The sequence below is a fragment of the Trichechus manatus genome, unplaced genomic scaffold (genome assembly GCF_000243295.1).
Source record: "Trichechus manatus latirostris isolate Lorelei unplaced genomic scaffold, TriManLat1.0 scaffold00104, whole genome shotgun sequence".
NCBI lineage: Eukaryota > Metazoa > Chordata > Mammalia > Sirenia > Trichechidae > Trichechus > Trichechus manatus.
In genome coordinates this window covers 3,917,770-3,943,586 of record NW_004444040.1, presented here as the reverse complement: position 1 = coordinate 3,943,586, position 25,817 = coordinate 3,917,770, and the positions used below count along the sequence as shown (strand labels likewise).

Genomic DNA, 25,817 nt, shown 5'->3' with positions numbered 1-25,817 from the left:
ACTTGCCTCCATCAGTAAGTGCAAAGTAGTATCTCTTTATGATAGACCATACCATTTATATGGCTGTTTGAAGAAAACCTTTTACATAAATACAATGAACTACGTACTGAGTTCTATTAAAGACCCTATCCTTTTAAACTTGATTTTTTTTTGTTTATATAGAAAAACATTGCTGTTGGCAGAATAGCTATTTTTGTCTTCCATGCCTCGCTTTCCTTACCGACACTTGGCGGTCCCTTTTCATATATCCTAGCAGTGAACACTTGACTCCTTCAGACTCACCAACAAAATAAATTGTCCAGAACCTTTCCTAAGTGTTTGGTTTCTGAGAAGAGATGATTATTTTTGTTTTGGGTTTTTTAAATGCTACTTTTGATTTTATAGTGTGATTACAGAATAATAGTACTAATTGGATAATCTGTATAGGTATCCCCCTCAAGTGTACATCAGAATTATGTGGCTGTTAGACAAGCCTCAGTAGTGTTTGAGGGCAGGGGCCTTAACATGCGGGCCTTAACAAAACAATTCTATTATTTGTGTTACAAGTTGAGTTTCCTGTAAATCTAGAATGAAAAATTTTAGCAGCTCAACTGTTAGTCTCTACAATAACATTGCTCCTTAAGTTAATGGTATTGCAGTTGTTCAGTCTATATACATTCCAGTTGTTGTTGTTAGTTGCCGTGGAGTCACTTCTGACTCATAGCTACCCTAAGTACAACAGAATGAGATGCCCAGTTCTTCGCCATCCTCACAGTCATTTTTATGCGTGAGCCCATTGTTGTAGCCACTGTGTCAGTCCATCTTGTTGAAGGTCTTCCTCTTTTTCACTGACCCTCTACTTGACCAAGCATGATGTCCTCGAGGGACTGATTCCTGCTGATAATATGTCCAGCTTTCCTGTCCCCTCCTGCCTTCTAGTTCTTGCCCCTGGGCTGGTATGCCCCTTTAGTCCCATTTTGTTTTATGGGCTTAATCTTTGGCTGAAGGGTGAACCTCGAGAGTGACTTCATTACGGAGCTAAAAGGGTGTCCAGGGGCCATACTCTCAGGATTTCTTCAGTTTCTGTCAGACCAGTAAGTCTGGTCTATTTTTGGGTGTGTGTGAGTTAGAATGTTTTAGATTTTTTCCACTTCTCTGTCTTGGACCCTCTATTGTGATCCCTGTGAGAGCAGTCAGTGGTGGTAGCCGGGCACCATCCAGTTGTGCTGGACTCAGTCAGGTGTGGGCTGTGGTACTTGCGGCCCATTAGTCCTTTGGGCTAATCTTTCCCTTGCGTCTTTGGTTTTCTTCTTTCTCCGTTGCTCCCTGCAGAGTGAGACCAGTGGAGTATCTTAGATGGCCGCTCATGAGTTGACCTTTTAGATTGCAAGTAGTGCTGTGTATAGGTAATTGCTCCTCATTGGGAGAAGACTGGACTGTGACTCTGTGGCCTGGGTAACTGGTCTTAACTGTTTCCGTCACTGTGAGACCTATTAAGAGTTCGAGACTCTTGATTTTTTGTTTATTTCATATATTCCATATATTTATGTGTATATGTACGTAGATAGGTTTAATACAATTTTTTTCTTTAGTAATATATTTTTCACAAAGTACCTGGACTTTCACTGTGGTAGAGTACGGAAAAAACTGTTAATTTACAATCTCCAACTCTAACTGCCTTTTAATGCACAGTAACGGGTTCGATTTTGTACTTGTGTTACATATATACATTTGTGAAATCTCTAAAAAGGAGGTCTTACTATTATTTGAAGTTTAAGAAATTTATATAGCCAGCTATAAATGGGATAATAGTATAGCTCTTTATATTCATTTTTTAAAAAATCTTAGCAAAGAATTGGTAACAAAAATAACTGTAGTAGACATAGTGGAAATCTATCTCTTTTTTAAACTTGCAGAAGCATATGTGCATAAAAACATAAGTGTTTGTAAAACATATTCAGTGCCTTAACCTGTAGTACATGTAGTCTTTGTATAATATATTATTTTTCCTATTTGAAGTTTTAGCATATTCAGGTGGCACGTTTAAATTCAGCATTTAGGTAGTAACATTCGTATGACTCTTATTTCTGTGCTACTTTTTTATATTTTAATATTTTTTCCTATTGTGTAGGGTAAAGCTGACACTAGAGGGTCTGGAGGAAGATGATGATGATAGGGTATCTCCTACTGTTCTTCACAAAATGTCTAATAGCCTAGAGATATCTTTAATAAGTGACAATGAATTCAAGTGCCGGCATTCCCAGCCAGAGTGTGGGTATGGCTTACAGCCTGATCGTTGGACGGAGTATAGCATACAGACAATGGAACCAGATAACCTGGAACTAATCTTTGATTTTTTTGAGGTGAGTAGTTATTTTCAGTGAGGGGGTTGAATAAGAATGCAGGTGTAAGCTTATTTTTACATATGTTTTGATTTTTTAGTTTACTAATTTGTATAAAGGCATAATCCATACAACTTTTTAGATGTTTGCTCCTCTACATTTTAGCAGAATTATAATATAAAACCTGGAGCCAACAGACTTGAGTACTATTAAGAATATAATAAGAGAACTTCAAGATAGTAGATGTTTTACATCAAGACCAGATATCTTAAACTCTGTATCTATTAAGTAATCTTAATATAAATGAGTTTTATCCAAAGGAGACGCCAAAGTTAAATAGAGGGAAGGAAGGGCTGTGCGACTCTTGGTGGGCAATCTATATAGCTAGCATAGTGAATCCTCTTCATGTGGAAGTCTGTGGTTTATTGAAGTACTTTATTATGAGGATTTACTCCAATAGTGGACTCATTTTGCAACTTTACTTGATCTTATAAATATGTAATATTTATTATAAAAGTTGTGCCAGGGAAAACAGTTTGGTGGTTGCTCAATGGAATATGAATATTACTCAGACATAAAGAGAAGTGAAGTCCTGATACACGGTATAGCATAGATGAACCTTGAAAACATTACGCTGAGTGAAATGTTACAAAGGACATTATTATATGATCCCACTTTCATATTTCATATGAAATAGGCAGATGTTCAGAGATCAGAGTTTATCAGTGGTTACTTGGGGTGGGAGGGAGGGGAAAAGGAGGAGTCACTGCTTAAAACTGTTACTGGTGGTAAAATAATTTGGAAAAGGATAGTGGTGATGGTTGTACAACATGAACGTAATCATGCCTTAAAAAGCTAGAAATAGAAGTACCATACAACCCAGCTATCCCACTCTTTGGAATATATCCTAGAGAGAAATAAGAGCCATCACGCGAACAGATATTTGCACAGTCATGTTCACTGCAGCACTGTTCACAACAGCAAAAAGATGGAAACAACCTAGGCGCCCATCAACAGAAATATGGATAAACAGATTATGGTATATCCACACAATGGAATACCACGCAACGATAAAGAACAACGATGAAGCCGTGAAACATCTTAAAGATGGAGAAATCTGGAGGGCATTATGCTGAGTGAATTTAGTCAGTCACAGAAGGACAAATATTGTATAAGACTACTGTTATAAGAACTCAAGGTTTAAACAGAAGAAAACATTCTTTGATGGTTACGAGACTAGGGAGGGAGGGTGAGGGTTATTGACTAGATAGTAGACAAGTATTAGCTGAAGGGAAGGACAGCACACACTACAGGGGAAGTCAGCACTGGACTAAACCAAAGCTAAGAAGTTTCTTGAATACAGTCAAACACTTTGAGGGACAGAGTAGCAGGGGTAGGGGTCTGGGGACCATGCTTTCAGGAGACATCTAGGTCAATTGTCGTAACAAAGCTTGACAAAATGTTCTGCATCCTACTTTGTTGAGTGGCGTCTGGGGTCTTAAAAGCTTGCAGGCGGCCATCTAAGATGCATCAGTTGGTCCCAACCACCTGGAATAAAGGAGAATGAAGAACGCCAAAGACACAAGGGAAGTAGTAGCCCAAGAGACATAAAGGACCACATAAACCAGAGGCTTCATCAGCCTGAGACCAGAAGAACTAGATGGTGGCCAGCTACCACCAATGATTGCCCTGACAGGGAACACAACGGAGACTCCCTGATGGAGCAGAAGAAAGGTGGGGTGCAGAACTCAAATTCTAATACGAACACCAGGCTTAATGGTCTGACTGAGACTAGAGGAACCCCGGAAAGCATGGCCCCTATCAGCCCAGAACTAAAACAGTTTCTGAGCCCAACTCTTCAGACGGGTTGGACTGGACTGTGGGACATAAAGGGATACCCGTGAGGAGTGTGGCTCTTAGCTCAAGTAGATACGAGAGACTAAATGGGCAGCTTCTGTCCGGAGGTGAGATGGGAAGGCAGAGGGGATTAGGAGCTGGTTGAATGGACATGGGGAATTGGGTGGAAAGGAGGCGTGTGCTGTCACAGTATGGGAATAGCAATTAGAGTCATATAACAATGTATGTGTAAAGTTTTGTATGGGAAAAAATAAACACAAACATAATCATTGTCACTAGATTGTACAAGTGAAAATTATTGAATTGTAAATGCTTTGTTGTAAGTATTTTAACCACAATAAAAAAAATTGTTCCAGTTTGGAATTTGAGCTAACTTTCCAGAGCTACTTGTGATACTTAGTAGAGCTCTTTGGATCACTGTCGGTTCAGATACTCCCCACGGATCATACTTTACACCTCCTCTGAGGTTCTTACTACATGGTGCATGGCACAGCAGTGTTATGTGTACTCGTTTCCTTAACCTCTAGCTCTCCTGCCACTTACACCCCCATTCTGACTTGATTATAGTTTGCTGTAGCACCTAACCACAGTTTCTTGAAAATAGCAGAATTGAGGGCAGACTTTAACCAGTTGGATGAAACTTGTTACGCAGAATTATTAGAAACTTTGAATTGTTTAATTTGATGATGTCTTTAGACATAGCCTTTCTAAGTGTCTTTATGGCTACCCCGCATTGTAAGGAATCGAAAGTATTACCTCAAAGATTCCTTCAAAAAGAAAAAGAAAATTTATTGGCTAAGTAATAAAATCTATGGAACTTTATTGTAAAAATATGAAGTTTTTGTTGAACTTTTTCTTGTTGCTTCCAAACCTACCTTTTAATAATCTCTTGAACAACCTAACTTTTCCCTTTTCATTTGTTAGCATTTTTGGAAATACAGTGTTATTCATAGACTGGACTCATAAACTATCCAGTGTAGTCTCAAAGTAAATATTCAGTTTCCTAGAAAGTTACTATCCCTGTATGCCACCTATGTTGATGTACTTTTAGAGAATATGATAAACATTAAAAATTCACTATAGAATGTCTTCATCTTTAGACGGACTATAGAACCTTCCTGTCAGTGCTTTAAACTCATCTAATGCATGTTAGAGGACGAGAAATGTAAATTCAGTAGAGTTATGATTAATAAAGTAAAATACAAAAATCTTAAAATATTAATGGATCTTACTGTTAAGAAGTCATCTAAGTTACCTGAGTATAAATTTGATTATATTCCTCATCACTCATATACCCGTTGCTGTCGAGTCGATTCCAACTCATAGCGACCCTATAGGACAGAGTAGAACTGCCCCACAGGGTTTCCAAAGAGCAGCTGGTGGATTCTAACCACTGACCTTTTGGTTAGCAGCCTTAGCTCTTAACCTTAAATATCCATAGATTCTGAGTTGACTTTAAGGGAGTTTTTTTTTAATCAAATTATAGCACAGAAATTCAGTTTATTCTAAACCTTATTTTTCCAGGAAGATCTCAGTGAACCTGTAGTTCAGGGTGATGCCCTTCCTGGACACGTGGGTACAGCATGTCTCTTATCATCTACCATTGCTGAGAGTGGGAAGAGTGCTGGAATCCTTACTCTTCCCATCATGAGCAGAAATTCCAGAAAAACAATAGGCAAAGTGAGAGGTGAGTTTGGAGAATCTGGGTAGTAGTTATGTGGCCCTTTTAGGGCTAGGTTGGAATTTTAGTTAGTTTCAAATTGGTTGTACAAGAGAAGTAAAGATTAAATTATTTGTTCCAGAATATTAAGTAATATAATAATTTTAAGGAGCATATTGTTCTAGAAGCTTTACTTTGAATCAGTTTTCAACTCGTTGATTTTTTTAGATGTTTTTAAAGTAGGATTAAATTGTATTTAAATATAATCGAGCTGTCGATGGCCTTTAAAGAAAATTTTTTATCTTTTTCTCTCCCACCGCCCCTTTTTTTTTCTATGAAAGTTGACTATATAATTATTAAGCCATTACCAGGATACAGTTGTGACATGAAATCTTCATTTTCCAAGTATTGGAAGCCAAGAACACCATTGGATGTTGGACATCGAGGTGCAGGGAACTCTACAACAACTGCCCAGTAGGTTGACTGTTTGAGTAGGGTTAGTGTTTGGTAGCTTATATGTTCGATAAGGTTGTGTTGGTTTGTCCACTGCTGGTCAAATGATACTTTTATCTTTAGAGTTATGAATTATACAACTATATGCCCTTGGAATTAAGTGTAATTTGGTAGTTGGGGTTTAAAGACCAACTCTCTCCTAAGATTCTGGTCAATCTTTTTAATATTCTACTGAATTGATGAACGGGGGGACAGTAAGAGTCCTGTCTGGGTGTCATCAGTGTGTAAACTCAGGGAATGGTATTAATTCAACCTGGACCTCAACAGAAGGACAGAAAGCTCTGTCTCTCTTACCAGAAGCTGAGTTCATTGTGGTAGAGTTGTTATTCCTACCCAGCTTTGTCAGTTATTTAATTACCAGCACTGTAGCTCACTTCCACAACTTTTCTACTTTAACTTTTAATCCCTTCCCACTCTTATTTTTATAGTGATACCGTTATAGCAGTGGGATCTATGGAGATCATTAAGACTTTTCATGGTCTATAAAACAAATCAAATCACCATTAAGGAGGAAGTACTGTAGCGCTCCATCTTATCAAGCAATAAGGCTTCTTTTTATCTCTATTCTTTTTCTCCCCCACCCCCCCAATTTTATTTATTTTGTTGTTGTTGAGAATTTACACAGCAAAGTTATCTCTTTTCTTAAAATAGTTTCCGTACAGTTACCCTGTTGGTGCATCCATCTTTTCCTATCCTCCCACCAGACTCTGCCAGTATTAAGTCATCTGGAGACCTCATTACAAGGAGCAGATTTCTATGTCTCTACTCCTTCCTGCCATTGAAGGGGATTATGTTCCTGAACTGGTCCATGCACCACACTTCACTTTTCTCCAAGAAACAAAAAGTCATAGATTACTATTACAAGGAAGACAGGTGCTCTCTGTTGTGGTATTGGGTGTGTCTATATTCAGCCTGTAAATATCTACAGCTGTATTAATATAATAAATACCCATATCAACCAAGTGATGGTTACAGTCTTATTTGGGGGCTGGCAAAATTAACTTCACAATAGAGGACAAGTACTGTTTCCATTTTTGAAAATATAGTTGGCTTCCTCATTAAATTTGTTTCTTCATCTTTTCTATAGTGTATAAGAAGTATTTCTTTTCTATTTCAGGCTTGCTAAAGTTCAAGAAAATACTATTGCTTCTTTAAGAAATGCTGCTAGTCATGTAAGTGAACCTCTTTTTTTTTTTTAAATAACTTTGGGCTGTTGAGGGAGAGAAATGTGGGCCTGGGGGGAGTACCCTACACTCTCAATTAATAGGTTAAAAAGGGGAATATTTATTTATTTATTATTGTACTTTAGATGAAGGTTTACAGAGCAAACTGGTTTCTCATTAAACAATTAATACACATATTGTTTTGTAACATTGGTTGCCGACCCTATGACACGTCAGCATTCTCCCCTTCTTAACCTTGGGTTCTCCATTACCAGCTTTCCTGTCCTTGCCTGCCTTCTCGTCCTTGCCCCTGGGCTCGTGTGCCCATTTAGTCTCATTTTGTTTTATGGGCCAGTCTAATTTTTGGCTGAAGGGTGAACTTCAGGAGTGACTTCATTACTAAGCTAAACGGGTGTTCAGGGTCCATACTCTCGGGGTTTCTCCAGTCTGTCAGAACAGTAAGTCTGCTCTTTTTTTTGGTGAGTTAGTATTTTGTTTTACATTTTCCTCTGGCTCTGTCCAAGACCCTCTGTAGTGATCCCTGTCAGAGCAATTGCTTGTGATAGCTGGGCACCATCTAGTTGTGCTGGACTCAGTCTGGTAGAGGCTGTGGTAGTTGTGGTCCACTAGTTCTTTGGACTAATCTTTCCCTTGTGTCTTTACTTTTCTTAATTCTCCCTTGCTCCCTACAGAGTGAAACCAGTGGAGTATCTTAGATGGCTGCTGACAAGCTTTTAAGACCTCAGATACTACTCACCAAAGTAGAATGTAGAGCATTTTCTTTATAAACTACATTATGCTAGTTAAGCTAGATGTTCCCTGAGATCATGATCTAAAAAATGGGAAAATTTATGCTGCTGCTGCTGAACATGTTTCTAAGTAAAGATAAAGTATCTCTTCTTGGTTAAGATTGCAATGAGAGCAATAGAATCCTAAGCATCCTACTTTTGAGATAACGAATTTTGAGTGATCGGGGAAGAAAAAAGTTTCCCATTAAGCACTGGTTTTCATTAATGGAGTAATGTGCTTAATCAGATGTTCACTTTGGAAATAATGCTTATAGAAATATTTGATAATTTTCTGTAACACTTTAAATAAGTATATTGGTTCCCACCCTGCATATCAACTTAATTATGTTAAATTTCTTAACTCCTTTCTTTTACCTAATCGGGAAGGAATCTATGTTTAGTTTTTAAGTTTTTTCAGCAACTGCAACTGGGCATTTTTAATCAAGAACTTTCATTCCCCCACCTCCACCCCCACCCCCCCGTTCCTCTGTGCCTAACTGGAAAGCCTGGTAAAAAAAAAAAAAAAAAGTTAAATTAGGAAAAAAATGGAGGAAGATCTCATTCTTTTATTTCCTTTTTCCGCTGCATCTTCCACATGCGTTAAAGTTTGCCTTTTAAAAAATGGTTCATCAAGTAAACTTGATTAGTCAGGTGTTTATCAGTTTTATGAGCAAACATCATCCATCCATCCAAAAGATGTACTTTTTTCATAGTTTCACATCTCTGAAATTGAAGTGGGTTTTACAACTTTCTTAGCATTGCAGCACAATTTAATTGACAACATTTTCACTCTCTTGGCGTTATAGAAAACTGGTGCGTTTTATAATTCATGACATCTTAGATTGATTATAGTAATTGTTTATTTTAATGTTTTAAAATATTAATAGTGGATCATTTGATTTTTTGTATTGAAAGGATGATATTAATCTACTAGTATGCTGGGCTGTAGTTCATAATTTGGAAGCAGTTTTATTTCATTGTAACTAACCTAAAAATAATTTTATTAGCTATAAGCATGTGATGTCCCTGTTAATCAGATTTTCAGAGTCTCCATGCTTTTTGAGAGAAGATTTCATTAAAGTCTTCTTCCTCCACATCCTGATGAAATCCTTCATAACTCATATGGACCACTTTATAGGATATCAATTATTACTGGCTTTTTTTAAATGTTAAAAACATTTGAAGAGGTTTTATTCTGTTACTGGCTTATTTCTTAAAGCTTACACGTGAATATTGGAATTAAGATTTATCTTTTAGTAAAATTATCTTCTAAAAGGATGATTATGTAAACTAAATATTTTAACTAGAAAGCTGTCACTCAAAATGTTTAGGAGTTATAATTATTTAGGGGCTGTAGAGTTTTTTCTTTTTGACAGGAATGGTTGGTGATACAGTCTTGTTTAAAATAATATAAGGAGCTAAGTTTCCTGCTTAGAAAGTCATCAAGGAAATAGGCTTTATAACTAGACCCTTGAGCTCCTTTGGTTTTAGCCTGTTACTTATGTATACTCACAAGTTGAGAAACCTTCCATGACCAGGTCATAGAAGCCAGAGTAAGGTGTGGAAATGCATCCATTCTTGTACAGCACTTTTATGGGTCTCACTCCATAACATCGCAGAATTCCCAGACATTTACTTGATTTTCAGCTGGTTTTCTTTTGGGAAATGCACAAATTTGTATGTCAGTTTCTGTTCTCGTCTTTTATTTGGATTACTTCTCTTTTCTGGATCAGACTCTTAAAAATATACCTTTAACGTAATTCATGTGCTTTTCTTCTGTTCAGGCTTACATCAGGAAATTGGGCATTCATATTGCCCGTTTCTGTTTTCTCTGTCTCTTCACCAACGGTTGCCATTTCCTCTTTAATCTGATACTGAGGTTTTGCTAAGAAAGGCTACAGAGTGTGTTGCTCCAGTGCGTAGAGAGCATAACTAAGAGGCTCTGCATCTTCTTCTTTTCCCCATCTCATCTTTGAGAGTCAGCTGCCTGACTGGGGGGTGCAGGGGTGACAAGGTGAGGTAGCCCTGTGCCCCCGGCTCCTGTTAGGCTCCAGTTCTTCTAACAGCTGTAGCAGTTGTGACACCTGTGAAGGCTGCATCATTGCCACTGAGATGCCCTAGGTGTTTCAGGTGGATCAGTGCCCCTTATTTGGCCAAGAAAAAATAATTGCTCTGATAGTGGGGGAAAAAAGGTAAAACAGTTATAATTGTTTTAAGAGAAGAAATTGCTTTTTAGAGAAAGCTTGAAGTCTAGCATTAAATATTTCATGAGAAGTTTTATGTTATAGTAAGTAGTAAATTTGTAGTGAGTAATAAATTTCTTATTTCCTTGTAGTTTTAGATGTATTGTGGACCAAGTAATGTTTTTTTCATACTTAACTTCCTTTATTTCCTTCAGGGTGCAGCCTTTGTAGAATTTGATGTACATCTTTCAAAGGATTTTGTGCCTGTGGTCTATCATGATCTCACCTGTTGTTTGACTATGAAAAAAGTACGTTGAAATTCCTTCATTTTAAACTCTTATTATTAGGTATGAAGATTAAAAACTAGGAACTTTGTTGTATTTTAATTGTTAGAATCTGTCTCTATATAAGTAATTCAGTTGGTGAATTACTGCCGATCCTTTCTTCTCTCAAGCTCCTATGACATCAAAAGAGTTGAGGAGATGGGAATATTTATTTCCTAGAGTAGGGTCTCTGTTTTCCTGAATTTGCTTCTCTATATTATCTAACAAAGTGACGTTCCAGATAGTTTCTGTATCAGTCAGCCACTGTCACTACATTGAGGCAGGAGGGGAGGATATCATAGTATTAGTTTATTTTTTAGTTGCCAATCTATTTCTGCTTCAGCCCTTTCCTCAGATTAATAGGCCAGTATGATTTGACTAAAGCAGGAAGAGCTACAGGAAAAAATAAAACTGGAAAGGTGGTTTGGATCCACATAGTGGGTGGGGGGGACTCAATGAAAGGTAAGGGATTTAGACTTAGGAGCTAGGGAGATGTGGAAGACAGAGAAGGATAATGTTCGGAACTAAACTTGAAGACAATTATTTTGGTAGTTGGTATAATATGAATTTGAGAAGGCAGAGACTAGTTTTTTTACACGAGTGTGTGAAATAAAAAGTGTACAGCATGACAGGCTCTGACTTCTAGCTTTGTTGTGTCTTCAGTGCCACAGCTTCCTCCCAGCTGTTTTTTTCTGCCAGGCCCTCTCCACCTACATTAAAAATAAAAACCAGAATGTAAGAGCTGGGTGCTGGTGTTAGGTAAGAAGGGCTTCCTGCATGGGCTCACTACGGCCACGTAACAGTTGTTCTCATCATTCAGTACATTGAGATGTTAGGCCTGACATCTAAAATAATTTGGGGATCTGTTTTTCTCTTTATTTTTCTTTTCAGAAATTTGACACTGATCCAGTTGAATTATTTGAAATTCCAGTAAAGGAATTAACATTTGACCAACTCCAGTTGTTAAAGGTAAAATAGTAGCATGAAATGTGAATTATCCTTCATCTTTAAACTATTTATACTTGCCTTTATAGGGCACATCCCTAGAGTGTGTGCTTTGGTCTTTTGTTCCATTAGGGAGAATAGGTTTGTGCTGATCCATCTGCCTCCTCTAACAGTTTTCCTAGACCCCCTTGGTTTTTGCATTCGTGAAGGGGTTAGGCCATAAGTATTTGTAGGTCATAGGAGTTAGTCCTTCTCATCGTCTTAGGTTGGCCTCTGGTCTGCTTTAGCCCTTCTCTATACAGCTCACTATTTTGCAATAATGTTGGCCTTTTATGTGATAGTTGGTTTTTATTAATTTCTAAGGTATTTGTATATTGTGTTATACCATGTAATTTTGCATGGTCCCTCTTTCCAGCCGCATTAGATACCTAAATAAATGGTAGATTAAGTATAAACAGCCTCCTAGTTCATGAATTTTTAGATACTGCATCCCTACTTGGGTATTTCATTATGATCTATGTGTATGTATATGCATATAAAATATATACACAGTAGTTAGTGGTTTTTTTTAATAATTTATTTTTGTGGTTGAGAATATACACAGTAGAACATACTATATTTTACACAAATAGCACTCACCTTCTGTGTTTGCCAGCTGCACCCTCCCCCTCCCCCTCCCCCAGGTATTTTTGTAAGGGTGCTATGTTAATTTCTTTTTACAGCAACATGTGGAAGAGGACTGGCATGGCAGTATTTGTGAGGGTGCCTCATGGGGGGAGGGTGTGGCCAGCAAACAAATGTAGAAGGTGCACATTATTTGTATAAAAGTACGGTTCTACACATATAATTCAGTGGTATTGATTACATTCCTTAAGTTGTACAAGTGTTCTCACCCTCCTTTTCTGAGTTGTTCCTCCTCCATTAACATAAACTCAAACTGCCTCCTAAGTTCTCTATCTAGTCTTTCAAATTGCTGTTGTCAGTTTTGATCCCATATAGGTAGTTCTTAAAAGAGCACAGTGCTCAAGGCAGACATTCTTTGGTAGTTAAGCTAAACTATTGTTTGGTTTTAAGAAGACTTCAGAGAATATTTTTGGTTTAAAGTTTAAAGATTATCTCAGGGCAATAGTTTTGTGGATTCATCCAGCCTCCATGGCAGTACTTATTAAACTGATACTTTGATGTTTTGTAGTCTTTTCTAACTTGCTAGCTTTTCAAGTTACAGTTTTATTAACCATATCTTCATAAATTATGGCTTTTTTTTTTCTTTGTATATTTTCTAGCTTGCTCATGTGACTGCACTAAAATCTAAAGATCGGAAAGGTATGTACCAGTATGGAAACACTTTTCATTTTATAGTTAACGTTAATGTGGTATTTCCTTATCTATTTAGTGAGTTTGGTATCGGGATAGCCAAACGTAATTTTATAGACATGAAAACCTTACATATATTCATTTCCAAATGAGTATCTTTCATCACCAACCTAGTAAAATTTGTGGGCTTTAGTTCTTTGCTTATGCAAAAATAGACACATAGAAGCCAGGTAACCACACTCGTAATATATACATGAACGCACGTAGAATATTGTCATTTGTATAGTAGTCATTCATGATTGTTTATTTTTATGATTTTCTTACCTTGATGATCAAAATTCTTTATAATTTTGTACCATTTAGTCTTTCCAGACGTCTATAACCATTATAACATGGAAAGTATATCAAATATAGAATCTTATTCCAGAGACAGACTACCTGGAGTTTCAATCCAGCTCTATCATTTACCAGCTGTGACCTGGGAAAGGTTACTTTTACTTAACCACTCTGTGCCTCACTTTCCTCAAAGCTTGCCCAGCCTGCCTACCACATCCTTTTGTGATTTTACTTTACTCTGTACTCCTATAGAACTTAACAGTCAGTACCATTTATTTGAGGCTTACCGTATACTTTTTTTTTTTTGGTGTATGTCATGTCTCTTCAACTAAAATATCAGCTTCTCAAGGATAGGGAAAATATTTTTTATGTTCTCAGAGATTCTTGCAATGCTCTGCGTATAGTAGGTATTCAACAGATATTTGTGTGCACTTTTGATAACTGTACAGTTTGAATGCCTTTATGAAGACGTGTGAAGCGCTAAACACTTGGAAGATGTATCCCCAAGTGCATAAACGTGACATAGTTTAACAAGTGACTTTATAGGGTTATAGATATTTTGTGACTAGTAATAATAATCATCAGTGTTTAAATACATTTTACCTTTAGTTTATTCAGCTGGAAAATTTTATTCTTTTGGAGAGAAATTCTTCTTAAAAATATAATCTATCTTGAATTTTTTTTTTTTTATTGTGCTTTAAGTGAAAGTTTATAATTCAAGTTAGTCTCTCATACAAAAGTTTATACAGACATTGTTATGTGACCCTAGTTGCTCTCCCTATACTGTGACAGCTCACTCCTCCTTTCCACCCTGGATTTCCCATGTCCATTCAACCAGCTGCTGACCCTCTCTGCCTTCTCATCTTGCCTCCAGACAGTAGCTACCCATTTAGTCTCATGTATCTACTTGAGCTAAGAAGCACACACTTCACAAGTATCATTTAATGTCCTATAGTCCAGTCTGTTCTTTATCGGAAGAGTTGGTCTCGGGAATGGTTTTAGTTTTGGGCTAACAGAGAGTCTGGGGGCCGTGTCTCAGTCAAACCATTAAGTCTGGTCTTTTCACTAGAATTTGAGTTCTGTACTCCACTTTTCTCCTGCTCCATCAGGGACTCTCTGTTGTGTTCCCTGTTAGGGCGGTCATTGGTGGTAACCGGGCACCATCTAGTTCTTCTGGTCTGAGGCTGATGCAGTGTCTGGTTTATGTGGCCCTTTCTGTTTCTTGGGCTAATGTTTTCCTTGCGTCTTTGGTATTCTTCATTCTCCTTTGCTCCAGGTAGGTTGGGACCAATGATCCATCTTAGATGGCAGCTCACTAGCTTTTAAGACCCCAGACGCCACTCACCAAAGTAGGATGCAGAACATTTTCTCAATCAGCTTTGTTAAGCCAGTTGACCTAGATGTCCCCTGAAAACATGGTACTCAGACCCCTACCCCTGCTACTCTGCCGCTCAAAGTGTTTGACTGTATTCAGGAAACTTCTTAGCTTTTGGTTTAGTCCAGTTGTGCTGACTTCCCCTGTAGTGTGTGTTGTCCTTCGCTTCACCTAACATAATTCTTGTCTACTATCTAGTTAGTGAATACCCCTCACACTCCCTCCTCATCCACTTAACCATCAAAGAATGTTTTCTTCTGTGTTTAAACCTTTTCTTCATTTCTTATAGCAATGGTCTTATACAATGTTTCTCCTTTTGTGACTGACTAAATTCACTCAGCATAATGCCTTCCATATCTTGAATTTAATGGCAATGGTAACACAAGCACAGTAGTAGCTAGAGTCTCTTAATTTCTTAATTTCTGAGCTGATTTTAATATTTCAAATAGAAATCTTAGCAGTATGACTCAGCTCTCAGTTACCACTGAGATATAACAATCACCGTGACTCCTTTTAAAAGAGTATTATTAGAAATTTTTATGAGAAAATAATCACTGTTGGGGCCACAAATTATGGTGTTTATGTCAAATGTTGTAGTTTCATAAAAGATGCCTGTATAGAAAATGGGTTTTGAATGGTTAAAAATAATAAACACAGGAGACTTCAAGAGTTCCATACATGAGAGGATTTCATAATTACTTTTAGCTTTTTTTTTTTTTGCCATAAGAATTTAGGAAAGATGTTAGTGATATAATGCTATTATTTATTTACTGAGTTTTTATTATTTAAAATTTTAGAATCTGTGATTGAGGAAGAAAATTCCTTTTCTGAAAATCAGCCATTTCCTTCTCTTAGGATGGTAAGTTTCTTGCCAAAAATTAAGACAAGCCTATCCCATTACTTCTGTTATGTCTAAATGATTTATTTCTGGTCTCTTAGGTGGGCACTGAAATGACTGTGTCAAAGAAAACATGAATATAAATTTATCATTGTTGGTGCTTTTTAGAGAAGATACATTCTTGTATGATATATGTGCTACTTTTTTTTAAAAGAGTAACTTCATCAGCTCAAATGAATAAAAGTTACCATCTCAACAGGTTAATTTGGCAAGAATAGTAATTTCACGTATTTCTCTGTATAGACTGGAAGGAAGAGGGCACAGGAAAGGGGATAGGATGGAGATGTGATGGTGGGTCAGGCATTTTTAACAATGTTCAAAACTATTCCTTAGCTTTTGGAGAGAAACAAGACAGTCAAAAAGGCAATCAAAGAAAATAAGTACCCTGGTTAGTCAGAATCGAGACACAAATTTCAAGAATTTACTTTCAAAAAGTGTAAGCAAAAACCAGCATAAAGTTATAACAACTAGACGTGGTTCATACAGAGATCCCTTTGACAGTATCAGGAAAACCTGCATGGACGCAGACACTTTCCTAGACTGTGCTGGGTTTGCTTTTGTTCCTGCTAGCTCCATTTCCTAATTACTAGTCGCCATCAGTGTCTTCCTGGTAATGTCAGGTTCAGTAGATTTCGTAGGCAGAAATAGGTAATTCCAGTTTAGCATGATATGGAAATGTATGTTTTGGGAATAGGGGTTATTAACTTAATGGGTTTTGTCTAGTATATTATCTGATTCCTAAAGTTTATGTTTGTGTGTGTGTATTTAGAAAGGAAAGAAGTGGCAGTAAACAATCTATAATGAAGGTATTTTGTTAAAATACTTAGATATGTAATATCTGAGAAGTTCATAAAACAATCGAAATCTTTAAAAGCTGAAGTTTTTAAAGGTAAATTAAGGATTAATTATTCACTCTGCAGAAATGATGCTATGCTGTAAGAGAGCCCCTAAAATGGATCACTGCCCTAGTGGATTTAAAATATGATTTATATAATTATCCAGGTATATATGAGGCCTGACTAAGATCATTCCTTCCAGTTCAAAATCTGAAAATAATTTTGTTCTTAGAAATCTCAAGATTCCCAGAATTTGATTTCATAGAACAGAAACTTGTTTTTTAAATTGTGTTTGTAAAAGGTTTCACAACTTTTATTTAGCCAAATCAGTTAAACACACAACCACTTTGACTTGTTCACTCACTTTACCTTCATCATCATCTAATCACAGAGAAATTTGAACACCAAAAAAAGTAGGCTAAATACAATTTCAGTATAAAGGACAGTCCTTTTCCAAATTCAGCATTTAACAATATTAACACTGATACACGTGTTTATTTTTCTTACTTTGTGTTACATTATAGCCACATGTAAGAACGGCGTGGGGGCGGTGTCTGGCCTCCTCTAACTTCACAAGGGGGAGGGAGACTCAAGATCAGTAGACCAAGGCTGCTTCCTGTGAGGCAGCAGTCAGACATACCCTCTTCTCTCCACCATCTTTACCAATTCTGATACCAACTATCCTTCCCACAACACTCTCTGCTTCTCTGCTGGGTTCGATAATCCATTGCAGTGACCACACGGAACTCACCATACTCAGGATTATGGGGTTTATTAGGGAAGTAACAGGTTACAGTTCAGGCTCAGGAACATTCAAGGGTACAGTTCTTTCATCAGGACAGCCTCTTCCCAGCTGTGCTTGCAGGCACGCTTCTCGCTAGCCCTCAGTCTCTACCCAGAGGCACTCAGCTTTCTCTCTCCATGGGTGGGAAGCCCATGTCTCTGCTGCTCGGTCTTTGCTGCTCATTCTTGAGCTTTCTCTCTCTCTCCTGGGTCCAGGAACTTCTCACCGCAGGAATCCTGGGTCCAAAGGACGTATTGGCTCCTGGCTGTTCTTCTTTGGTGGTGGAGGGTTCCTCTTCTTCCCGCCTCAGGTGGCTCATTTCAAGCCCAGAAGGGTGGCAAAACTGGCCAGTCCCTCTGGTGGGCTACAATTAGCATATCTGCGCAGTCCCTCCTGATCTCTTGGTGGAAGTTAAAAGACTGTTAGAAAGGCCACACAAAAGCGATCTATGGCACCACAGTAAATAAATTAGGCTAAAGACATAGGGGAAGGATGTCAAAAGCAGGAAGTCAAAAGCCCTATACGAAATTGAGTATAAACTGTTTTCAAGAAACTACTTTTCAGTCAGCTGGTTAGTATAAGATGCAGGACTAGATCCCAAATCACCAGACTCCCGGCTTTGTCGTTGTATGCCATTCAGTCGATTTACGACTCCTAGCAGCCTTGTAGGACAGAGTAAGGAGCTCTAGTGGCACAATGGTTAAGCGCTTGGCTGCTAACCGAAAGGTCAGCGGTTCAAACCCATCAGCTGCTCTGCAAGAAAGATGTGATCTGTTTCTGTAAAGATGACAGCCTAGGAAATCGTATGGGGCAGTTCTGCTGTATCACATGGGGTCGCTATGAGTCGGAATTAATTCGATGACACACAGCAACAACAGGACAAAGTAGAACTGCCCCATAGGGTTTTCTAGGCTGTAATCTTTACGGGAGCCCATCACCAGGTCTTTTCTTCCATGGAGTCTCTGGGTGGGTTTGAACTACCAACCTACCACTATATTATTCTATTAGTATGCTCTGATTTTTTTTTATAATTTAGTATAAATTTTAGTACCATACGTATTATACATGTTAAATGATTTTTAAAATTTTAAAATAAATTGAAGTAAAAACATAATCTGTACTAAATTCATTTTGGCCTGAACATGTTTTTGTATTTGCCTGGCCTTTGTGTTTAAGATTAAACAAGTCAGCTCTTAGTAGATTTGTAACTAAGTTTCGTATTTTCAATCTGATTTTCTAGTTATGACTGCCAAAATAGTCTTGATTGCAAACTGTCTGAATAATTTAATTTAGATAAATTGATCGCCTATTATTCGTTATATAGATATAGTCTTACTTATGAGCCACAGCATAATCTTTCAGTTGGAGATTACCAGCATGGTATTTGTTAAGCGTTATATAACCGTATCTTAATAGAGTAATGTACTTGAATGCAATTCAGAAAACATGAGAAATGTCTCTTGAATTCATGAGATTACCTGTCTTATTACAGTTCACTTTGGATGTTCAATATTAATGTGAAAAGGATTTTAGGTTAGCGGATCTGTCTCTGTGATGCTGGTGATCAGTTATCACAGACGTTGCCTGCTTTTACTATTTAATTCCTTTTGACTTTCTTATTTAACGTAATAATCATCAGCCAAGTCAGTTTGATTATGAGAAAGAATAGTGGTTTATGCTTGAGACACAAAACATTTTATCTTGTCTAAGGATATGTTTTCTTATTGATTGCCTTTTGTAGTAATTCTGTTTTCCTTTTTTTCTTAATCCACAACTCATCTCACCAAAAACAAAACAAAACTCACCACCAATAAATAAAATCTAGGTTTTAGAGTCTTTGCCAGAAGATGTAGGGTTTAACATAGAAATAAAATGGATCTGCCAGCAAAGGGTAAGTTATTCTCTAGGTAATACATTCTTTCCCCCTTGCCCCATTGTTTGTTTTTTTAATTTTTTTTTCTTATTTCTTTCTGTTGTTAATGAAGTAAGTGAAACTAAAACAGCATTGTGGCTTCCTGCATCCACCACAGTGTTTTTTAGACCTTTTTATAAAGCATATAACTAATATGTGAGTACTTTCTTAAAATTACTGATTAGTGTATTATTGCAGAAATTTTAGTTTACAAGTGTCTTATATGCCCATTAGTATCATGGATGGTTTCTGGACATATTTACAAAGTATGATTTATATCTAATCAAACCCTATCTTTTTAAGTAATTGCCTAAGCAGTTTCTGTTGGGGGCAGCAGCTAGTAATAGTAACCCAGGAAAAGAAATTTCTGTTGATGTATGTAAAAAAAAGTCAATCCCAGCCTTATTCATTTGCTCAAAAAATATTTATTGAAAAGCTGCTACGAGTAGGCACTTTCCTTGGTGCTTGGGACAAGTAGTGAACAAAACCAAATAAGGCCCTGCCTTCCTGGAACGTACATTCTAGTGTTTGGGTGGATGAGTGGAAGAAAACAGCAATTAAATAACTATGGAATATGTCAGATGGTGGTAAGTGTAAATGAATAGGTGGGTGGGCAGTTCGATGTAGTTAATTCAGGTGTCATGATTGGGTAATTGGAGCCATATACTGGAATTTGTTTTGGTCAGCATATGTTTGTGAAAAGCTGGTCCAGATTAATGTAGTAAGTGTTCAGCGAAGGTTTTTGTCAGAGGTGATTTTTTTAGTTTTCTAAGCTTCTAGAGTTATTTTAATGGCTAATCTTTAAAATCTTTAATATTTGGATATCAACAGGGCTCTTAATTGATATCTTAGCTGTATTTATTGAATTATTTCAAATATTTGTTGAGTGTATTTTGTATGCCTGAGACCAAAAAAATAAGATTTTTAGCTAGTAGTCCACTGGATGGGTTTGAATCGCCAACCTTTCAGTTAGTAGTGAGCGCTTAACCATTGCGCCACCAGAGCCCCTCATAATTAGTAGGGTTTTGCTATAATGAGTTAGTGAGATGAAGTAGAGTCCTTTTGTCCTGTAGTTTATGAAAATTATATCAAAATACCTTAAAGTCACAGTGGACTACAAATTTCCAGAGTTTCAGCTTCTGTTTTGGGAACCTTCTTAGTAAAGTCTCTTAGTGGTATAGTTAATTGCTTTGTATAGGAGAGTCTCTCTGTCTCAATTGCGATTGCTGCGCTATCACTGACTGGCTGTGTGGTGTTGGGTAGGTCAGTTAATCTCTTCAGGTCTTTGGTTTCCTGTGTGTAAAATAAAAGGTTGGACTAGATGTAGTCAAGATTTTTTTCTAGCACTGTGATTTTAGAGTGTGTAATGGTTTTCATTTTTCTATTTATTTCTTTTACATAGGACGGAGTGTGGGATGGCAACTTATCAGCATATTTTGACATGAACCTATTTTTGGATATAATTTTAAAAACTGTTTTAGAAAATTCTGGGAAGAGGAGAATAGTGTTTTCTTCATTTGATGCAGATATTTGTACAATGTGAGTAATATGTACAGTTTTTTCTTCTATACCCTTACAATATAGCCAGGACTTGATTTGCCTTTTCAGTCTGGTTGTATATTTTTTTCATATCTTTTTATCACTGCTTGCTGGAAAGCTCTCCACGTCTGTGAACTCTGTACCCACTAGGTCCTAGAACATGATACCCTGTGTTTTGTTTTACAGGGATGTAAAATCTCCTTACCGATTGTAAGCCCTCAAGGGCTTTCTTCTTGCCCACTTCTGAGACTGTCTTAGCTTTTGTATCAAATAATTTTAAAGGTTTGTTTTGGTTTTGAATGAAGAGCATGTTAATGGTGGTTATATTTGAGTACCGTATTTTTACACAAATAACGTGCACTTTCTACATTTGTTTGCCAATCGTGCCCTCCCCCCACCCGGAGGTATTTTCGTAAGTATGCTATGCTAATTTTTTTTACAGTAATGTTAAAAAAATTGGCATAATACCTCATGGGGGGAGGGCACAGTTGGCAAACAAATGTGGAATGTCCATGTTCTTTGTTTAAAAATATGGTAATAGGATTATGTTTTTTTGTTTAGTTGGTTGTTTTCTTTATATTTTTCATTATTTTCTAAAATTTCAAAACAGAATATATTGCATTTATCCCCCCAGTGAAAGCTTTTTTTTTTTTTAAATTGACTTTTTTAGGGTTCGGCAAAAACAGAACAAATATCCCATATTATTTTTGACTCAAGGAAAGTCTGATATTTACCCTGAACTCATGGACCTCAGATCTCGGACAACGCCCATTGCAATGAGCTTTGCACAGTTTGAAAATCTACTGGTAAATTATGTTTAGATTTTTCTTTTTTATGTTTTAGAGCAGTAATAAATAAGGTTTCATATTACTTTATACGTCTTATTGCTAAAGTGTGTAACAAGCAGGTAGCTGTACTGAAAAACGAAGATACGAGGTCTCAGAATGAAAAGCAGTTAAATGAACAGAAAAAAGTGAAAAATTTCTTTTAGACTTAAGGTAAGTTTTGTGAGTGGATTTTATGAATCATCTAAAATGGTTAGACTATAAACTTGTTGATAGAGCATTCCATCAGTAAAATTTTTTTGAGCACACACTTCTAATACTTGTATGTTTATAAATTGCTTATATATATTAAATACATATATTACTAATATTACTAATAAGAATACATGTTACATATGTGTGTGTATATATATGAAATATACACTAAAAAAGAATTTTTAAATGATGAGATAAATAGTAAAAAATTCTAACATTTTCTTTTCCTGCCCACTCCAATTTGGAGAACACTGATCTAGAGTATGACCATTTAGCATTTGCTGTTCATAAGTTCCTTTTTCATGCATAAGTAATTTTTCTTGTTTTAGGGGATAAATGCACATACTGAAGACCTGCTCAGAAACCCGTCCTATATTCAAGAGGCAAAAGCTAAGGGACTAGTCATATTCTGCTGGGGTGACGACACCAATGATCCCGAAAACAGAAGGAAATTGAAGGAATTTGGAGTTAATGGTCTAATTTATGATAGGTATTTGTTTTTCATGAAAAATTTCCATGGAATGATAGGGACCAAGTAGTTTTCATCTTATAAAATTATAAATAAACTTAGTTAAATTAAAATTCTGTAGTTCACCCTGAGGTTTATGTTGACATTTGTTTGTCAGTGGGGTTTTTCAAACTTTGGAGAGTACCCGAATCACTTGGGAAGGTTAGTAAAAATTCAGATGACTAGCCCCTAACCCAGATGTACTAAGTCATCTTGGGGGGGTGTAGGGGTAGTTCTCTGTCCCCAGACTATTTCTCTGTCTACTGACTTTCTTGGTGATCTCACCCAAATCTGGGGCAGAATTTCCATATATATGTGTCTTTAATCAAACCTTCCCTCTGACTTCCAAACTTTTAGTCCAGCTACTAACATCTGTTCCTGTAGTCTTCCTGATTTCAGTTTAAATGACAGTTCCATCTTTCCATTTTTTCAGGCCAAAGTCAGGTCATGTTACTGCTCAAAACTCTCTCATGGTTTTCTGTGTCACTTGGAGTTCTTTCAAGGCCTTGTATGAGCTGATCCCTGTTTTCCACTCCCACCCTCTTGCACACACACCACCTCCCAACTCTCTCTCTCTCTCTGACCTGTCCTCCAGTGGCCTTCCCCCAGGTACCCCCACACTGACCTCCTTGCTGTTTCTCTTTTCTTTAGAGAAAGACTTCAGTAAAGGCTGCAATGTCCCCTTCTCAGTGTAGCCTTTTCTGCATACCCCATTTCAAATAACAACCTCTACTTACAGTGTGCACTTCCCTTATTTTTTCTCCGTGGCATTTAGCACCATCTGACATACTGTGTATGCATATTGTATTTTTTCTCCTTTGTTTTTTTCCCTCGCCCCTTTTCCCAAACACACACCACACACGCAGACGAGAGCATAAGCTACATGAGGGCAAGGATTTCGGCCTGTTCTCTGCTGCATCTCTGGAGTGTAGAACAATGTATGTTATCCAGAAGGAGCTCAAATACTTGTTGAATTAAGTAGTTTTTTTCTTAAATAAGCTCCTCATATGATTTATAATGTAAATTTGAAAGCTGCTGATCTGCAGGACAAAAGGATTGCTTTGTGTAAAGGAGTTTTGGGGTTACAAGAGATACTGTTTACTACAGGATTAAAGGGTTTGCTAATACTTGAGCGCCATCATTAAAAATGTACTGATTAGAATAAAATCCTTACCAGGCCTGCTTGACAAAATACTTTCCTTGGATTTAGTTCGTGTTACTGTTCCTTCTATAGAGTCATAACTTTTTTTACAAAATAAAACTTACTTTTTCTCTATTTTTGTCTGAATTAGTCTGGTATTCAGATTACAGCCTAGATAATGCCTGCCTTGCTGCCTGCCTTCCTGTCTTCCTTTTGTACCTATCCGGTGAAATTTGCATTAAACAGCCTGATTCATAGCTCTTCTTAATAGACATGTCCAACTAATTAAATGAAAATGGAAACTAAAATTTGAAGGAAGTACTGGTTTTAACAAAGGTTAATGTGCAAATATTTTGTTTGAGATTTTTGCATTTATGATAATGAGTAAGATAAGCCTTTATTTTATCTTTCACATGATTTTTTTGTAATTTTGGTATGGCGATCATACTGGCTCATGGAGTACATTGAATAATGTTTCCTCTTTGTATAAAAACTCACTTGTTTGTGTTTAAATGGTTAAAACAAATACAGTAACAACACAATGGACACCCATTTTTAAAGTAAAGAACACTATCATTAGATTTGAAGTCCTCTGTGTGCACTTCTCTAATCCCATCCTCTTATCTCCTCCCTCAAACATAACTGCTTATTAAATTATTGTTCTTTCTGGTTTTTATTATTTAAAGTTGTGGCTATATCTATCCCTAAACAAGATGCCATTTAGTTTTACATTCTTTTAAACTTTATTTGTACTTTTTTTTTTTTTTTTTTACTGGTCAGTATGTTCCTGAGATTAAGCCATACTATTACATGTAGCTGTAATTTACTAATTTTCATGGCTGTATAACATTGTATGTCTATTATTTTTTCTGCTATTTTAAGGGCATTTGGGTTGTTGCCAGGTTTTTACTATTAAAACAGTGCTGCTATGAACATTGTTGGCCACGTCTCCCGGAATACATATGTAAAGTTTCTCCAGGACAGTGACTTTCAAATTTTTTTGTTCCCAATCCAGTTGGAAATACATTTTACACTGCAACCCAGTACACACAGATATGTCTACAAGTGTATACCTGAAACAAAAAATAATACCCTGTGGATTGTGTGTGTGTGTGTGTAAGGGGTGTGTGTGTACATACCTTTATGGTAGCCTTAACCTTCTGAACTGATTTTGTGACCCAGTAGGTCTCTGGCTTAGCATGATCAGGCATCCATCTGCCTGTGGGTCAGACATTGGACATACAGCAGGAAAATGATCACATAGAAGGGACTGGTCTGTATTTCCCAGTTCTTAGCATTTCTGCTCTGTCCTATAGGGTCGCTCTGAGTTGGGATTGACTCGATGGCAATGGATTTTTTTAAACTCATTGTAGCCTACGATCAATTCTCAGGAGTAAGCCAAAGCATAAAAATCTTGTTGGGTAGAGTGGAAACTTCATTAGCATATGGTTAAGAGAAACCATGTTTAAGTAAGACTCTGGTTATAAAGCTAGTAGAATCATAGTGGCCTTGGAGGGAGAGCCCTTAACACAGCTTTTTCATTCCTGAGAGATGGCTGCTTTCGGCTGCATTCCTATGTCAGCTCTCCTGTTCCATGTACCCCATATCTTTTTTTCTCTCATTTTACTACCATTTTTATGGAACACATCTTCCAGCATCTTCTTGAGAAGGGCTGAGGAAGGGGAGCATGGAAAGTAAATGTTTTTGATATCTTGCGTGTTTGAAAATGTCTTGACTGACCATAGACTGCTGTGTTAGATACCATTTTTCTTTAGAATGTTAAAAGCATTTCTCCTTCACCTTTACAATTCCAAAGTTGCTGTTAAGAAGCCTGAAGCTATTTTGGTTCATTTTCCTTCTCATGTGATATCTTTGTTTCCTCTGTGGAAACACTTGCGAGAGTCTTCTCTCTGTCACCAGTGTTCTGATCCCATAGAGATGGAGCTTGTTCTGAGTCTTGTTTTACCCATTGTGCTTGGCGCTGGGTAGCCCTTTTAGTCTGTTGATACATGCCCTTGAATTTAAGGGAAAGTTTTTGAATTATTTCATTTGTCTCCTCCACATTTCTGGGTTTTGTTTTTTGTTTTTTTTTAATGGAATTCCCCTTGTTTACATATTGCACCTCTTGGACTAGACTTATCATCTCTTTTCCTGTTTTCTACCTTTGTCTTTTTGCTCCACTTTGAAAGATTTCCTTAACTTACCTTCCGTTCATTTTATTGAGTTTTTCATATCTCGTGTTGCTTTTTTAATTTCCAGGGACTGTCTTTTTTCTCAGAGTGCTCTTTTTTCTGTGGATAGAACATTGTGTTCCCATATGATGAAAGTAGTGTTTCTCGGAAGGCATTAAGGATTTCTTTTTTTTTTTTTTTTTTCTTTTT

General features: G+C 37.0%; 1 protein-coding gene across 9 annotated transcripts in view; it reads left to right on the top strand.

The window, feature by feature from the left end:
- GPCPD1 (glycerophosphocholine phosphodiesterase 1) overlaps positions 1-25,817 on the top strand; it is an 89,872-nt gene that overhangs the window by 56,264 nt on the left and 7,791 nt on the right. For 6 of the 9 annotated variants that reach the window (XM_004383047.3, XM_023737537.1, XM_023737538.1 and 3 more), the window contains 12 exons: positions 2,111-2,342; positions 5,703-5,865; positions 6,180-6,312; positions 7,469-7,523; positions 10,701-10,793; positions 11,700-11,777; positions 13,037-13,076; positions 15,576-15,637; positions 19,122-19,187; positions 20,611-20,747; positions 21,418-21,553; positions 22,117-22,277. In XM_004383047.3, the coding sequence (XP_004383104.1) occupies positions 2,111-2,342; positions 5,703-5,865; positions 6,180-6,312; positions 7,469-7,523; positions 10,701-10,793; positions 11,700-11,777; positions 13,037-13,076; positions 15,576-15,637; positions 19,122-19,187; positions 20,611-20,747; positions 21,418-21,553; positions 22,117-22,277 (1,356 nt within the window). Of the gene's footprint in view, positions 1-2,110; positions 2,343-5,702; positions 5,866-6,179; positions 6,313-7,468; positions 7,524-10,700; positions 10,794-11,699; positions 11,778-13,036; positions 13,077-15,575; positions 15,638-19,121; positions 19,188-20,610; positions 20,748-21,417; positions 21,554-21,640; positions 22,278-25,817 lie in introns of those variants that run through there. The other 3 variants (XM_023737541.1, XM_023737540.1, XM_023737542.1) reach the window with 3 other exon arrangements.